Raw genomic sequence first — 18,493 nt, 5'->3', positions numbered from 1 at the left:
CCCGCAATTCTCGAGTCTTGGCTCACTCGGACCTCTCGGTCTACTATTTGTTCCCCAATTTGAAGAAATGGCTGGCGGGAAAAGAATTTAATTAAACGAGGAAGTGATTGTAGAAACTAGTGGCTGTTTTTCAGACTTGGAAAAATCCTATTATTTGGAATGGATTAACATAACAGTAGAAAAATGTATGGTAATATCTTTGGTTAGTAAAAAAATAGATGCATATGTACACTTGTTGTTTTTTTTTCCAACTGGACACCCACGATTTTGCGTACATACTAATTAACATAAAAACTATGTGGAGTGTTTTTTAGTAGTATATTTGCGCATGGACTTTTCAAACGAACCCCGTATATGCCTATAATTATTAGGGCGGTTCAATTAGTATAGACAATTTTTTCCGACATCGTTCGTAGCAAATCTGGTTTCGACTTTAAATTCTAAGAAAAAAATTATCAAAGCATAGCTATAAAGGCAGTTTCAAACCTTGAAATTTTTAAAACTTGAGTGCATTGAAAACATTATTCAAAACAAGACAATTTAAATAAACCAAAATAGAACAAGAAACCAACAATTAAATAATTTTTAACGAAAAATACCGTAATCTATATAATCTAATAAGTGTTCTGTTTGAAAATCCAAAAATAAAAAATAATTTAAACAGGCTTTAAAATAGAAGGATTAAAAAATGGAATTTAATGAAAGTTGTGATAAGTTATGAAATAAATATTAGTTGTGTGTATTAAATATTAGTTTGAGTTGACAAAATTTGAAATGGATTTTAAAAATTAGAAATGGAAATTAATAACGAAAGTATTTTAAAAATAAAATATTTATAATAACGCGACACTAGTACAAGCAAATTATTTTTAATTTCACAATCAAAAAATAAAAACTTTTAAATACCAGAAAAATAAATATCATTTATTCATTTTAAAATTAAAATATTTATGGCGGCTGTTTCCAAATAAATATTAAAAATATAAAATAAAGAAAAAACACTATAAAAAACGCGAATTAGTAACCTTAAAAAAATTTGTTTTTAATACCAGAATTATTTATAAAAAGCTTATCAGGATTTTAAAAATAAAAAATTTTTATAAAGAAATTGGAAGTTAAGAATAATAATAAATAAATAATAAATAATTAATTTTCATCTTTTCTAAATAATAAATACTTTTATAAGTAAATATCAAATATAAAAATTAAAAAAAAAATACAGTAAAGCATACATAACATTAATGTCTATCATGAAAAGGATTTTAAAAGTAATTCTTAATAAAAAAAATGGAAACTAAACAATTTTTTTCTTGCAACCCAAAAAAATACTTTAAATGGACTTTAATGGGCCCTTAAAATAGAAATTAGTATGGATTAGCAAAAATTCAAACGCATTTTAAAAATCAAAAATTAAAATTTATAGAAAAGTTGCTATCCAGACATTTTGAGTTACAGACATCGTTGTCAGATTCATTTAAATTTTCTTGCGAGACAAACGAAACAAACTTGATTTGACTTTAAAAATAAATATATATAAAAACTAGAATTATAAATAATAATATGAAAATCTCTACATTTAAAAACTAAAAGCATTTAACAACATAAATCAATAAAATACCAAAAACTCGAAAACCTTAAATGGATTAATAGGGAATAATAAAAAATATAATAGTAAATATAATCATACAAAATTATAAATAATACAAAAACAAAAAAAAAAAAATAAAAAAAATTCAACGTAGTAGCCACTGTCTGGTAATATTTTGTATTACTCTAATAAATAATAATTGTAATAAAAAAAAATAAAAGTTGTATTAATAATAAAAACGTAATTTACATTTTTATTAATATAAAATAAAAGCCGCTAAAACTTTGTGAAAAGTTATTTTAGTTACTACCAGAAATTTTACTTTTCCACACTTGCCACATGCACTGGCATACGAGAATTGTTTATTTTTGCCTTTCTAATTCTAATTTTCAAGCGCCTGCAAATGTATGTAAATAAATACGCAAATGTAAACAAGTAAAAATAATTAATTTTCCTTTCCCGAAAATTTTTGCTTGATTATATTATTTAATCCCCGCATGCCACGCGCCAAATCGCTTATGGCAGTTCAATGCCATTGACGTCAATTGTTCGCTTGCCAAAAGCAAATTGTTTTTAAACAATTGGCTACTTGCAGAAATTGGCGTGTTTTTTGCTTAACTTTTGTGAAATTAAAACAAAATAAACAAAAACAATTCCTGTAAAATTTAAGCACATTGTATTAAAATACTTCCGTTAATTGTGCAAGCTAGAAAAAAAACTTAAAAACAAGAAATATTAGAGAAAATTGTGCAAACAAAAGAGTAAAGAATACCCAACAGACGTCATACTTAAAAACATAGCAGAACTTTAGAAAATTGCAGATACAATAATTATTATTAAAATTATTATCGTGCTAATTTAAGTGCTTAAAAGTAAACAAGGATGCCACCAAATACGTTTATAAATCGCTTGCTAACGGTGAGTGCCTCTTCACATATATTTATTACCTTCTTAACCCTCTAGTGCATAACAGTGCCTTTAGGCAATGCTTGCTTTGCAATAGAATTTTGAATTATTATGTAACTTTTTTATTTTAAAAGTTAAACGGGCATATTTTATACAATTTTATGACTCTTTTTTGATATGCAAAGTTTTTACTTCACTCGCCATTATGTAATGAATGGCAGTTGTCCGCGAGAAACTGAGTATTGAGCATGCATAAAATAGTTGTGTGAAAAGTATAAACTTTTAAGTATTTGTTCGCTGGTAATTTTTATAAAGAAAGTGATAAAAAAATTCAGGTAAGTTATTTCATGTATTTTCAATGATATTCAGTTGTCAAAAGTGTTAGCTTTATGTATACATCATTAGGGTGACTTTTCAAAGTTTCAATGCCTAAAGGCACCAGCATGCAGTTACCATGTGAATACTCTTTTGTAACGAACTTCTCTCTTTTGAAAATTTTAGAGTTAAAATGAATGGTTGGAAAGAAAAAATGCAAAACAAGGTTTCAAGTTTGACTGAAAAAGAAATTGAGGAGTTTCTGAACACTATTGATGTTATAGATGAGGAAGGCAGTGATGACGTGGTCTCAACGGATGATGAAGATATAGATGACGGTATCAACTTGGTTGACAAATTCAGTTTTGACTGTGGCGAACTGGGTATAAGTGTATCAGATCTAAATTTAACTTTGGTTACGTTTACAGCTTCCGTAGCCAGGGATTGCAGAAGAGGCCATTTTTGATCAACATAGGCCGAATTGTCTTCCATCAGGACAACGCCAGGCCACACACATCTTTGGTGACGCGCCAGAAGCTCCAGAAGCTCGGATGGGAGGTTCTTTTGCATCCACCGTATAGTCCGGATCTCGCACCAAGTGATTAGCACCTATTTCTGTCCATGGCGAACGAGCTTGGTAGTCGGAAGTTGTCCACAAGAGAGTCCTGTGAAAATTGGCTCTCCGAGTTTTTTGACAATAGGGAAGCGAGCTTCTATAAGAGGGGCATTATGAAGTTGGCATCTCGTTGGGAACTCGTCATCGAACAAAACGGCGCATATTTGACTTAAATCGCATTATTATAACCAATTTTATGAACAATTGAAAATTCAATAAAAATACCGCAAGACTTTTTTGACAACCTTATATATATGATATTTATAAATATATGTATTTATATATCTAATATAATGTACATCTTAATGCAGGCAAAGATACAAACGAATTAAATTATTAAAAAAAAAGTAATAGAAAAAATATAACTGATCGATCAAAAACGAAAATATGTGTATACTTTGATACGGTACAATGATACCTTAACTGCATGACGGTGCCTTTTGGCAAAAATTTCTTTTCCTAATTTTTGGCAAAACTGTAGGTAAAATATCAAAAGCGATGACGGATTCGTATTCTCTGACGCTGAATTAAGCGAAGAAAATTTTTAAATTAAAAATTAAAAAATTATGCACTAGAGGGTTAATAAACTACAAACTAAACATCAAACAAATAGTACTTCAACTATTCAAATAACTGAAATTTTTGTTACTCCAGCTGTTACCCTCAAACTGAAAAATGTATCTACAATCTTTGAAAAAATTATGGGTCTCAAGGTAATAGTAACATTACCACCTCCAATTGAAATCGTACTTATAAGATGGGGTGGAGTTGAGACTGATATCAATAATTGTTTAATATTGTAAGTGAGTGGATGAAGAAGTACTTGAAATATAAATTATTTGGCAATTAATTTTTTAATATGCTTTCTTTTATTTATTTTTCAACATAAAATCCCATAGCTTTACACAATTCAAGTGTAGTTTCTCCTATTTTTTACTGCTATTCAAATAATAAGATTTTTCGAGTGCCTTAAAATGGGCTTTTACTTGATCAGTGGTCTCCTAATTAGATTCAAATCTCTTACCGCCGAGCGATTTATTTGCAATTTTTGGAAACAAAAAGCAGTTGTAGGGGCGGAAACTGTAGAATATTCTGAATGGTGGAACAGTTCATAAACTAATTCATGCAATTTTCTCACTGCATGGAAGAGAACTTTTCATGACAGGTGCAATCATATTTGTTGGGTATTTGTTTTTTTCTCATGCTAACTGGAGCTACTTAGAAACATAAGTGAAGCGAAATCTTTCTTGACTTTGCCCTTAATTCATGAAGCCAAACCTTTCTTCGCTTGCTCCTTCCAGCGCTTAGTGGTCTTCCTCTTCCTCAACGGCTTCCGCATTGAATACTTCCTTTTAAATTTTCTGCAGAATCAACTCAAGCATTAAGTTAAGTTAAGTTAGGACAACTTTATTTGAGGTATGTTAAGTCTATTTAAGTTAACGTAAGCTAAGATAAGTTATGTTAAGTTTAGTTTAGTTAAGCCAATTTTTGTCCATATTAACATAACCTTTACTTTTTAGTTTAAAAATATGTAAACACGAATGCAAAAAATGTTTTAACGAAATAAATCCTTAGCTTTGTGGGTACATTATTTCTTTTAATCAAAGCGAGAGTTAAGTTAATTTATGTTGAGTGGAATTAAGTCAGGTCAAGTTTATTTAAGTTATGTCGAGATTTCTGAAGTTATTTTAAGCTAAGTTAAGTTACGTTAAGTTGAGTTAAGTTTGGTTAAGTTATGACCATACTTTTTAGTTTCCCAATCTCCAAAAGGAATGCAATAAATGTTGTAATGAAATAAATCCTTAACTTGGTAGGCACATTATTTCCTTTAACTAAAGCAGGAGTTAAATCAATTTAAGTCGAATTAAACTAAGTTAAGCAAAGTCAGGCCAGGTTTTTAAATATTAATTACCTCAATTTTATACTTAGCTAAATTGCCTTAAGTTAAGCTACGCTGTGTTAAGTTAAGTAGGGTTTATTTAATTTAAGTTTAGTTATATTAAGTTAAGTGTAGTTAAGTCAAATTATGTTCATATTAGCATAGCCTTTACTGTTTAGAAAACGAATGCAAAAAAAAATGTTTTAAAGTAATAAATGGTAAACTTTGTAGGCACATTATTCCCCTTAATTTTAATAATTATTCAAAGTGAGAATTAAGTTAATTTAAGTTTGGTTAAATTAAGTTAAGTTAATTTAGGTCAAGTTTTTTGAAACTTAAGTATTTCGATATTATGCTCAGCCAAATTTACTTAAGGTAAGTTATGTTGTCTTAAGTTATGTTAAGTTAAGTTAATTTATATCCATATTAACACAGCCTTTACCTTTTAGTTTTCCAATCTGTAGGAATGAATGGAAAAACTATTTTAATGACATGAATCTTTTGTTGCGTTACGTTAAGTTAAGTCCATATTAACGTGGCCCTTACTCTTTAGTTCGCCAATCTGTAGGAATGAATGCAAAAATGTTTTATTGAAATAAATCCTTTGCTTTCTGTGCACATTATTTCCTTTAACTAAAGGGAGAGTTAAGTTAATTTAAGTTGAGTTAAATTAAGTTAAGTCAAGTCTAGTCTATTTAAGTTAGGTTGTGTTGAGTTAACTTAGGTCAAGTCATGGTAAATTATGTTAAGTTATGTTAAGCTAAGTTAAACTAAGTTAAGTTTAGTTAAGTCTATATTCACACAGCTTTTACTTGTTAATGCCCTAATCTGTAGGAAAGAACGCAAAAAATGTTTGAATGAAATCAAATCATCCGCTTATTTCCTTTAACTAAAGTGACGTTTTTAGTATACGCATTTTTGCCATTACCCGCTTCAATGCGCCTGTATTTGAAAAAACATTTTTTTTGGTTATACTTATACAAAAACATTTTTTATGAGCTCATATACGAGTGCACACACATCGATCATTAAAGTTTCGTGACATAATAAGCTGAGCGAACTAGCCGCCATTCGGCTAATGGTCAAGTGCTGAATAATCGCTTAAAATGTCATTAAAAATTATTACAACAAAAGTAAGCGTAAATCAAATGTATTAAACATTTTGCGGGTTGCTTATTGAGTCTGAATGTATTTCGCTTTGTTATTAAAACTGCGGCTGAGGTTAGTGTACGCTTAATTTTGTCATTTTTCTGCGCAAGGAAAATAAAAAACTTCAGCAAGTCAAACGAATCATAAAACTTTCAAAAAATGTGTGTACTTTTAGATTACCATAATTTACGAGTTTAGTTTGGAAAATACATTTTTCAGTATTTACGCGTCTTCGTAAAATAATTTCCATAACTTTTACGGTTTTTTGCTTAATGCTTGTTTCAACTTAATGATAACTCCACATTTGTGTACATTTTTGCTGATTTCTCTTTTAAACGCGACTTAGGAAATTGAACTGATTTACTAGGCTATGAATGCAATGTTATGACTTTTTTATTGTTGGAGAAAAGTTTTCGTAAAAATTATGTGTCGTATGGAGGTGCCATCGAATTGCAAGGTTATCAAGGTCTTGCTTGTATACAATGACTGGTATACTCAGAGAGGCGATAGGAATCGACTAATCATATCTGCCGATCTGTTTGACCACCCGAAGAATAACTAAAATATAAAATACCTTATCTTAATATAAAATACCTTAGTGGAATTTTTAATCGACTGCCGTAGCCTAGTTACTACTATAGAAAAAGTTTTTTCGGTCGCATCTCAACAGGCGAGTGTATTTCTGTGTTCGATTTTAAGGTATCAATATTTGTCATTTCACAAAGCCAAAAGTTCTTATAAGTTGTTGTTTGCATACGATCGCAATAAATGAAAGAAGGGAAGTGTTGTAGTGTACAAGGTAATAGACAAAGACAAATCGTCCATCACCTTTCATTGGCGATCCGAGTACCACCTAGTCGGCTATTGTTTTGCAATATCAATCGTTATACGAGTATTTTGTGAATAGGAGCTGAATCGGATGACAAGTTTTTTCTAATATTTCGACTCCAGCGCCACCTAGAATCATTACAATTTTTGGTATAAAAAGCGGCTTAAGACCTGCTTACGGCATGCGTCCGCATACCAGTGAAAACACCGACAAATTCGATTCACCCGTACTCATGAAGCCATATTTGAGTTTAGCTTTGGTTTAATCCTCCGCCTTTTTTAAAACTTTCGGTTGCGAAGCTCAGGTCGTTAGCCATAATAGAAATATGTTAAATTCACGTACAAAGTTAAAAGAACTAGTCTGGCCAGACCCGGGAGCCTAACGCAGGGTTAGCCTTAGGTGTACTTCGTAAGCTTTGCTTCATAAAAGATGGGTCTGATTAAGTTTATCATGTCTTCAGTGCCAACACACAATAGCATGCTTCTTAAAAAGTTTCTTTCATATGATTCACTTCACTCGCAATAAGGGATTTGATACAGCTTTTAATGTACAGATATGATGGTCCCATATATTTTTTTTATAAATAAAAATATTTCAAATGTACAGCTGTGCACATGAAAATAGCAGTAGAAAAATATTTGGAAGTCATTTGTTTTTCCCCTATAAATCATACAAAATAAAATTTCAGTACCAAACATCCACAAAGGGTTAAAGACGTAGCCCGGTCAAATATTTTTTTGTTTTATAGATATTTTTTAGGATTTTTTTTAAAGAAAATAAAATGCGTCCGTTTTGATTAGTTTTTTTTTTACATATTTTTTTGTAGTAGTCTGGCACCAAAGTAAGCGTCTTAAAAAAAAGAAGAAAGTCAACAGAATTTTGGCTCATCAGGACATCTGAAACGAGAAAGTTAAACTAACTATTATTCTGTAGGCTTGTCATTCTGGCAGGTGCTACAATTTTTTTGAAAAATATCAAAATGACGGGCTTTTGAAAAAAAAGGTATGTTTTTCGGGTGAAAATCAGACTGTAGTATAGAAAGTTTAGCGGGGATAAATCTCACGATAATGGTGACCAGTTCAGCCGATGCATTCGCAAGTGGTAACTATACCCTCAACCTTTCTTAACATTGGTCCGTCACTATGAAAAAATCATATATTGTATGTTCAGGCACAAAGAGATGATATCGCTGCGGAAAATCGGGTTGCAAACTTGGCTGAGAGGCTACAAACAACCGAACAGCTTAACTCTAGAACCTTCGCCCATAGCTCTATTATTGGGAATTCCACAGTCAATTCAGACTACATGGTTCCAGTTAAGAGTTTTGGAAAACCGCTAGAGACCATTAGCGATTACGATGGATGGCGCAAAGGCTTTGTTCCGAGAAGTAGCACCATTATTGTATTTACCGATGCATCAAAAATGGAAGAGGTGGTTGGCGCTGGCATATATTGGGCGGAATTAAGCATCAAAAAGACATTTAAACTCTCTTATAAGGAAAATGAGGTAGTGGATAAACTAGCTAAAGAAGGCGCAAGACTTGCGGGATATCAAATAAGTCAGGTGCTTAAACCCATGCGCACAATGCAAAAGGAACTAGAGAGGCACATGTTAAGAAAGGCAAAAGGCATATGGCTTACTTTAACCAATTGCAAAGTTGCTAGGATCATGTATAAACACGCATATGATGGCAAGTATACTAAATCGGTTATATCGTACGATAAAAAGAACTGTAGAGCTATAGCTGGTGTATTAACAGGGCCTAGTTGCCGCGCATGCTTACAAGCTAAATCTTACTCTCAACGACGTTTGCAGTAAATGTAAATGAGCCGGGTAGAAGATCATCTTCTATGCTACTGGCTGGCTCTCTCGAAAACTAAACTATGCTACCTAGGTGCTCTGAACTTAGAAATATTAGAATTTATGCCTAAACTGGAACTCGAGCTACTCCTAAAATTCACGAACAGAGCGCTTGTCTTGAGTTATGCATTTTTTCGCTAAAACAAGGGACTCTGATCTGGTATCGCTATGCACCAAAGTGGCCTCTGCGGGACTTCGGCAAGCCAGTATAACCTAACCTAACCTCCGCTAAAAGTGTATGTTCTTCATGTTTTCGTCCTTTCCAGCTCTCCCACAATAAGTATTTTAAATGTAGTTCAATTCCATTGTCACTTCAATTTGTCACAGGTACGAGAGGCATTCAAATATTCGGTCATATGTGTAAGTGTCTATACTTGTAGGTGTACACATAACAGTAAAACAATTTATCATCAGCGTGCAGTAAAAAGAGCTACATTTTTTCTTCGCATGAATATAGCAAAAAAAAGAAAAACATGCATTCGAAAAAATTCACCGACAAATCCCTCAGTTTATGTTGCCTCCTGTGGTAAATCATTTCACTTGACACAGCAATGCCCACTGGGTCACAGCTGCCACTGATTTTGTTCAAATTACTCTTTTAAGTACCGAACAATTTTTTGTTGTGTTTTTTGCCTACTCATTCGTTGTTGCTTGTGATAAAATAAATGATGCTGCCAAATTTGTATGGTGCATCCTACGTAGCAACAACAATGCGGTCCAAATGAGCGAACAATTGCGACTCTATTGAATAGATGGGATAAGTAAGTGTATGTGAATAATGAGCGCGCATAAAAGTGGCTTTCTCTTGACAGCATTGTTGCTGTGTGTATAGTATTTGTTGCCAAATATGAATAAGGGATGTTAGTAATGCTAAGTTTGACAGCAAAGATGTATAGGAATTATGTAGGCTTTTTAAATGTAAGAGTAAATATTTGGAAATAACAAAAGGTCACAATACGCTAATTTGTACTTCCACGCGCTAATATTTTTGGGGTTTTATTTGTGGAAGTATATAATAATAAGAAGAAGTAATTATAATATTAACCATAAATTAATAACTATTTTGCAGTTATCGCACTGATTACATAGTGAGACAAAACGGGATGAGAAAAAGATAAGAATGCGGTGCAGAAATTATGAAAGAGGAAGAGCTATAGAATATTAGACCACCTGTCGTTGTGTCCCTAAACTCAAATCAAAAAAGGAAAAATGAGTGGAATTTTTTTTATATTTTTTTTCAGAATTAATTGAATTTTTATAAAATACAATAATAAAAAAAAAATGTTCGGCTGATGCGGCTGTTAAGTTCGAAGCAGTGTTAGGAGCAATTTAAGCCAGATCCGAAGAATTTTGTGTGTCGAGTTATTACCGTTGATGAAACCTGGATTCACTAGGATTTCTCCTGGTGAATCTGCTCCAAAGAAAGCGAAAACAGTCCCATCAGCCGGAAAGGTAATGGCGACGATTTTTTTAGGATACGAACGGCGTCATTCTCATAGATTTTTTAGAAAAAAGGAAGAACTATCTCTGGCCAATACTACAGAGAGTTATTAGACCGCTTTCGCAAAAATTTGATGGAGACACGGCCGTATTTGGCGAAAAAAAAGGTGCTGTTTCACCACGATAACGCACCAGCACTTTCGTCCCAAGTTTTCGCCGCCAAACTGCATGGATTACGTTATGAATTGCTGCCACGCCTCCCGTATTCACCTGGTGTGACTTCCTGCGACTCTCTCTAGGTCCCTAACATGAAGAAATGGCTCACGGGAAAAAAATTTAGTTCAAACGAGGAAGTCATTACCGAGACAGAGGCGTCTTTAGTTGAGTTCGACAAATCCTACTTTTTAGAAAGGTTAAAAAAAAAAATGGCCGGAACGTTGGAAGAAGTGTGTCTTTCTAAAAGGGGACTATGTTGAAAACTAAAAAAAAAGTTTTGAAAAAAAAGGTGTCTTCATTTCTAACACCGGTACTTATTGAACCACTCTCATATACTCGTACCAAGTGGCGCAAAATTAATCGTCTAATTTTGTTATTGAATAACTTTTTACAAAAAAGAAAAAGTGATACTGAGTGATGGAAATTTTTTATTTTGATCTTTGACACGAAAAATGATTTAAACAGCTTTTCTAATATCGATCGCCCCTCGGCAGGCAATGGCAAACCTCCGATTGTATTTCTGCCATGGAAAAGCTTCTCATAAAAATCCATCTGCTGTTCGAATTCGGCTTGAAACTGTAGGTCCCATCATTTAAGAACAACATCAAGACGCACGCGGCAAATAAAGTATTGTGAAGAAACAAAGTTCGATTTCTACAAAGTTCAAAAATATTTGCATTCTCTTCACAATGCCGAAACAGTACCATCAAATAACTTCACAGAAATATTGAAGTCAAAGTGTCTTGTAAAGTGTTCTTCCAGAACTTCATGGGGACATGTGCCGCAGCACTATTCGGCTAAGATAACATCTCCGATTTTACCTCATCTGGCTTCGGTATTAAAAACACTTTCAGTCTGATCCGGTACTATTTCCCAGTAACAGGTAATGCCTCTTCGTTATGAACTTGGGAAAATTATGACCCAATCTCATATTCTGAATAAACAGAGCACCATGCGATCACATTTTGAAACTTGTCTCATGAAGAACACGAGATCTGTCCTGTAACCAAAATCTGATTTCTTGTTTCCTTACACTTCTAGATAAGTGAAAATGCGCCTCGTGTTTAATCAGCAATTTTTCGAAAACGTCTAACATTTTGTTATTCAGCGTACTTCTTAAGAATTTGGCGCTCGGTTGGCACGAGATTTTGAGGAAGCTAAATTTAATACGTAATTTTTTTAAAATACTTATTAAAAATTCTTGAGTCGACCACTGAAATGTTCGCGTTTTTGGGTGGATGTTGGTGGCTCCTCCTCGATACTAGCCCTCCAACTGTGGGTGTGTGGGTTGTCCCACACCCACAAGGAGTTGAATTCTGTTGATGAGCAGTACTGTTTTGACATTTATACCGAAATTCTTAGTGAGTTAAAACCACTGACGAATAATTTCGGAAAAATCTTGAAACAATTTTTACGGGTTCTGAGTGCCTAATGTAAAAAAAAAATATTTTATTTTTATATCAATTGTCTAGAAGAGGGTGATCATTTTTGCTCTATCTTACATTTATTTGCATCTTAAGCATTGCCTGGGTGCTCATTATTTAGCGGCACTATCCGATTTACGTATCAACTAAAAAATCAAGGTGCTCCAAAATCATAAAACTCGCAATAAAATATTTGAAATTTTATAAGGGAACGTAAAGTACTGGTTGGTTTGGCTCAATCTGAATACAAATTTAAACAGCTTCTCTTTTTTATTACATCATACATTAAATATGCACACACAAATACAAGGTGGCGCAAAATTAATCATCCGAGTTTGTTTTTGAAGAACTTTAAAATAAAAATTTTAAAACAAATGATAAATTAAAAAATAGTAATAATAAATTAAAAAGTTTATAAAAATAATAAAGTACAAAATTAAAAAAAGAAAAGAACAATTTTGAGAGCTGGAAATTTTTTATTTCGACCTTTACGCGCTCCATTGCTTGTCCATTTGTATACTGCAGCTGTCTAGTTCACTAGTGTCAAATATAATTGACTTGTAAACTTTATTTTTGTTTGATATATTCTTCGCCACCTTGTACATATGTATACGAGTATATGTAGTTTTTACCCTCCAATTCGTAAAATTCAATTGTAGCAATTACATTTAAAATATGCACGAATATTTCGCATTACATTAATCCCCACCCTCTATTTCAATTGGGTTTTTTTCATTTTTATTCTATTTTTTTCATTGCAGCAATCTCTGCTCGCCGGCCGCATACCAGTCGCCTCAATGACAGGTCCAATTAAACGTGGCCTGCTGTGGCAGCAACGTGACCGCCTTTTTTCACGCTGGAAGGAAAGGTGAGTGAGCAATAAAAAAAATATAGATTTAAAATGGTAACGGGCCGACTGTCGGCAAAAAAATGATAGCATCAGGGAAAAATTGTTAAATCAGCGAAATGAGCGCACCAAACAAAAACAAAAAAAATGTTGCTACGTGAGATAAAGCGGCATAAAACGAATTGTCAAATAATTAAATTAAATTCTTTTTTTCCGAAAATTCATTTTAATTGCAGTGGATATACAAAAAAAGGTATGAGGATTGAGGCAAAGTAAGGTGCAAAAGGTGCTGTATTGGTAGAGCAAGAGGCGCGTAAAGGTTCAAGGTTTTTACTTCAGAATGAGCGATGAGTAGCAGCGAAAGCCGACACAGACTGCTTTTAGAAGCATTTTCATTTACTAATAAGTAAAATATATCTAAGTTTGTGAACTTGGTAGGTGTGGGTAGAAACTATTCTTGAATTTACTATGCGTGTCTTCGATACCCACAACGGCATCAATTTATAGGCCTTTTTCCATTTGTAGAACACCCATAAATTAGTGTAAAAGCCTGGCAAATGAATGTACTTGACAAATATATGGGCTTTCCTCTTCCTCTGCTGTAACAAGTGGCAGATTTGAATAGATTTGAATTCTTTCAGGCCAGCAATGTCTGTATCCATTCGTAGCCAGGAATGAGGCGGCCTCCCCATTTATAGAGGCAGAACCTTTTGATAACCTAGGAAAGAGCAACTTCTAATTCAGGATGTAGAGTAAATACAAATAAGATCATACTGGCACAATCGATCGGTCTTATCGCAATCAAAATCGGTGATGGGTAGTTTTAAACTGAGCCGATTTAAAGATTGTATGGAATTGAATAAGAATAGTTTTAGAATCATCACAAGAACTCTAACAGGGAATTGTAGATTGAACTACCATCTACTAGTCCTGAGTATATTTTACCAAAGGAGCAAACAAAACTCAATAAAATAAGACAAATACTAAAATTAATTGAAAAAATTGGACACGGAGAAATACTCTGAATCCATGAAGAGGATACAGTAGATATTTCAGGTCGCAGTGCTAAATCTCTTCTTAATAATCCATACATTTGACATAATTTAACGCAGCGAAGCCAAAGGATCTGTATTAGCTGTACTAAGCCTATGTCCACAGTCCACAGCTATGTGTAAAACAAGCTCCAAAAGTCGTCTTACCAGCTGTTGGCGTCGTCCAAACTTCTACTCCATACAATGGCATAGGCATAAAGAAAACCTTTGCTGTAATTTTTAATGTTTCAAGTCTTTGAAGCTCGGCACACTTCGTTCTGCTAAGTGCTTTTGTATAAATTCTGCCATTCTACGTATCTGATGACTGAATATCGAATGATCGAGGAAGGAGGTACCTCAAAGTAGTCAAAAACCCATAGAGTAGACCAACCGATGACTTCTTTCAGTTTTGTTAAACGCTTCGTACTATTGATGAAACTCATCAAGATGCCCAGCGTGAGCAGCTGAGGAGAAAGTGCTGAGCTGATTCCACCTCATTCTTTCGACAGCTACTGCAGAGTGGACTCGTAGTAATACCAAGCCGCTGATATACCTACCAAAATAATATGTAGATTCGATTCTTTCGATTGTAAAAAAGATACTGACACATCAACTTCGAATGGTATACAATAAAGAGTAATTTCACAGCATAACTAAATTTTTTATTTTGTTCAAATGAAATATTGAAAATTAAATTGTGATATAAATTTTGATTCCTTTACAGGTTTTTAGGTGTCGCTTTCAATACTATCTTAACCAATCTGTATATGAAGCTATCTTTGTATATGCCAAGGTCAAAATATAGATTACATTCATCATTCAGAATCTTTTTTTTTTTGTTTAGTAAAAGAGTGATTCAAAAACACAGTTGGATGATTAATTTTGCGGCGCTATGGATTGTTATGTCTTGTTAGGCAGAGCTAAGGCAATTGAATGCCCAAAGATGTCCTGAGTCCTATCGTTTAGAGTAAATGAACTATTCTGGGGTACAATCTTGTTATCTGCTGAAATTCTCAGCTCCTAGGCAGTGATATGAAAGTATACAAATTATTGCTGTGTAGTAAGTTGAAGAGACCCGTTGGATCATTTCAATAGCAGAAAATAGCATTTCTAATTATACGTCACTATATTACTGGACAAACAGAGATATTTCATTCCAAATTAAATTGCATGTGCAGTAGTCATGGGAATATGTTGCGCGAGATTAACACCCGTAGTCAATTGGGGATTGCGTGACTACCATTCAAGACGCACACCACAAATAGGAGAACGAACTCGGCGATCACCTAATAAAGGGTGCAAGCTCCAATTATAAATACAACGTAATGGACAAAAGCCACATTATGATCCAACATTTTTAGTGCTTTAAAAAGTATTCACAAAATTTTAAGAGCTTCGCCGATGATTGATGTCGAAATATTTTTTTTTTTCTAATTTAACATTATCTTCTTCCTATTTTTATTATTAGTTTTTGTTTTTATTTTTGATAACTTGAATTTATTTCTGGTGCACCTTTTTCAGGTACTTTGTGCTAACACGCGATTATCTGCATTGTTTCAAAAGGGCATCCGGTTCGGCTAATGAGCGAGCCTCTGATATGGGACAATTCATATTTAAGGTAAGTTTGATGAACTGTAAATGTATTGTAAATTTTGTACAAACACATATTTGTCTGCATGTGTTTATGTATTTACAATACCCAACTCCTAAAACTGCATTAAAAACATTACGCGATCACCAACCAGCCAGGTACGAGTGATCAAAGTCACAGTCAGCCGCAATTAAAGTTTGATGCCATGAGGAAATCCTACAGACGCATTTATGCAATGAGTTGTCTTCATTGGCTAAATTCTAAATTAAACAAACTGGTTAAATTGGTTGAAATTTCAAATGTGTTTCATGTGTGACAAAGCTTTTGAAATCCCAGTAATACGTAAAGAATTTTTAAAGCTATTAATAAAATTTTAAATTTCAGGATTGAAAGTTTTCGGGATTGACATTTTTTGGGAATGAGAAATTATTTGAGCAGCAATTTTGTTACATAAAAAAGTTTTAAAATAAGAGTGAAAGTTTATAAAATTTTACCCAATGCATGCAGACTAAAACTTGAAATATAAACTCTTCATGTTGAAACATTTTATCAAGTATTGAATTCAGAATTTTCGGGACTACCAACGCATTTGAGAATAAAATTTAATTTGTAATAGAAATTTTCAAATGCAAGTAATATTAATTTAATTTCTACAGCGATTATATGAAATTATAAATTTCGGGATCGAAAATTTCGGGACTTCAGATTAAGAAGTATCAGGTCAGTCCATAAGTTCGTGCGTATTTTACCCATAATTTCACTTTTGTACGATTTTTGCATACAAAAAATTATTCGCGGAATATAATGGAACTATTTATATTTTCTTTGATATATTGTGCATTCAACAAGTGATTTTAATCGTGGATAGAAGCACGTGTTAAAAAATAAAATGGAACCTTCGAACGCATATAAGAGGCATATTTTGTATTTTTTTTATAAAAGTGGTAAAAATGCAACAACCTACTGCCTTGATAGAACTATTTATATGGCAAAATTCATGGGGATGGCATATAGTTACCATAAGTATCATTAGATGAACACATTACAAATCATTTTTCCTGCCGCCCTCCGGCTCTCGCCATATTTGGATGGTATATTAAATGGTTAGATGTATCGACAAGCTACATTTTCTTTCCCTTTCCGCGAAGTTTGTACAGCAGTGATGAATTCCCACTCCGCCTGTCTCTCTTTTTTATATGCATATGGCTCCCTACCTTTATCATCACAAAGGCGGCGGCAGCCGAAAGGAGATACATTCAGTGCATTCGAAAAATTCAATGGAGGTGACTTAGTTCGATATTTTAAATTGTCGAAAGCTAAAAGTTCAATAATCAACAATTTACCCAGAAAACTTGGGTAGCACCCTACTCATTGAAACAAAATCGAATGTTTACATTTACTCACCGCTAATATCCATCCTTGATTTTATTAATGATTCACATGTGCAAATCAAACCCAATGCCCATTTAGGCCTATTTTAAAGTATGGTCAAATCATTTGTCAATGTGACTATGTAATAAAAAAGGGCAAAATAAATTATAAAGAACATGCTAATTACGATAATGCTAACAAAGACTGCCATAATATCTGCAGACACTTCTCAATGGATGGAATTTGCGCTAAAGTTGGGCGCAGTGATTTATTTCGCTCTTCGCTGCCACTTTGTATTTTTGGTGATTTCAGTAATTTCTGGGTTTTAGATCATCAAAATAATTTTTATTTTTGTTTAATAACATGTTGGTATTAGAATAATTATTATTTACCCTATGCCAGTGTTTCCTACATTTCTGTGTTAGAAGGCAGACAATAAAGTTTTGTTTTGCTTTGAGGTTAGTTAATGAACACAGCTTAAGTTATTGTTGTGGCGCAGGTGTGATGAAATTGAGAAATTGGTTTCAAACGCTCTTGGCTGGAGGAATGTAATTTAACTTTGTTCGAATTGACCCTTACACAATACAGTTAAAATTTTCAGCTATAATTAAATTTGGCCAATTTTTTGCTTACGTTTTGAATAACTGGCAAGCCAAAGTAAATGAAGCCATTGAGTAAGTAATGGTGAACTCAATGGTGAAGCACTTCCTGTTTGATAAGCTTAGACAAAGGGTTGGATGCCTGGAAGGTTATAGAAAGTTGGGAGTGCGGAGTAAAGTATAGAGATGTGTATGAGTTAAACTCTTTACTTTTTGAACCTGCGACTCCAAATGCTATTTATTTGAGTTTGTCAACTCAGGTGGACTTAATGCTGTCAGTGAGCAGCCTGCTGCTTCTTGGTCGGCTAATTAAGGATAGTAGAAAATCAGATTAACACCTGCCCATGATTGCATAAAATGCGGGCTACTAGGCGAAACGATAACATCAGCCCATATCCTTGTTAGCATACACTCACATCGTGAAACCAAATTGCACTAGGCAACAAAATAAAAATAAAAATAATATTTTTTAACAAAGGTAGCCTTTTTCCTTGTTTTTTTTGTTTTGACAGAGGTTTTTTATTATTTTATTTTTAGAAAAAATTTAAGTTTGAAATATTAAAAAATGAGCTCTACGCAAATATCAAGCCCAGATGCGATTTAAAAAATGTATATTTAGCCTCCTGTGATTTTTTCTGTTTTTCGGTTTTTGACAAAGTATTTTATTTTTTGTTAACAAAAGATTTGTTTTATTTTTTTGTAACACAAATTTATTAATTTTTTTAAGATATTTTTTTTTTAATTCTATATGAGAAAAATTTCTTATTTCTGTGTTTAGCAAAAACTTAAAATTAAAGAGAAAGAGGGGCAAAATCCGTACTCAAACATTAAA

The 18,493-nt window shown here is 33.0% G+C and overlaps 1 protein-coding gene across 2 annotated transcripts in view; it reads left to right on the top strand.

Moving 5' to 3' along the window:
- LOC129247737 (uncharacterized) overlaps nt 1-18,493 on the top strand; it is a 167,456-nt gene that overhangs the window by 130,696 nt on the left and 18,267 nt on the right. For both annotated transcript variants that reach the window (XM_054887015.1, XM_054887014.1), the window contains exons 3-4: nt 12,984-13,090; nt 15,622-15,718. In XM_054887015.1, the coding sequence (XP_054742990.1) occupies nt 12,984-13,090; nt 15,622-15,718 (204 nt within the window). The remainder of the gene's footprint in view (nt 1-12,983; nt 13,091-15,621; nt 15,719-18,493) is intronic.

Source organism: Anastrepha obliqua, chromosome 5, assembly GCF_027943255.1.
Source record: "Anastrepha obliqua isolate idAnaObli1 chromosome 5, idAnaObli1_1.0, whole genome shotgun sequence".
NCBI classification, from domain to species: domain Eukaryota; kingdom Metazoa; phylum Arthropoda; class Insecta; order Diptera; family Tephritidae; genus Anastrepha; species Anastrepha obliqua.
This window is presented reverse-complemented; position numbering and strand designations above follow the sequence as displayed.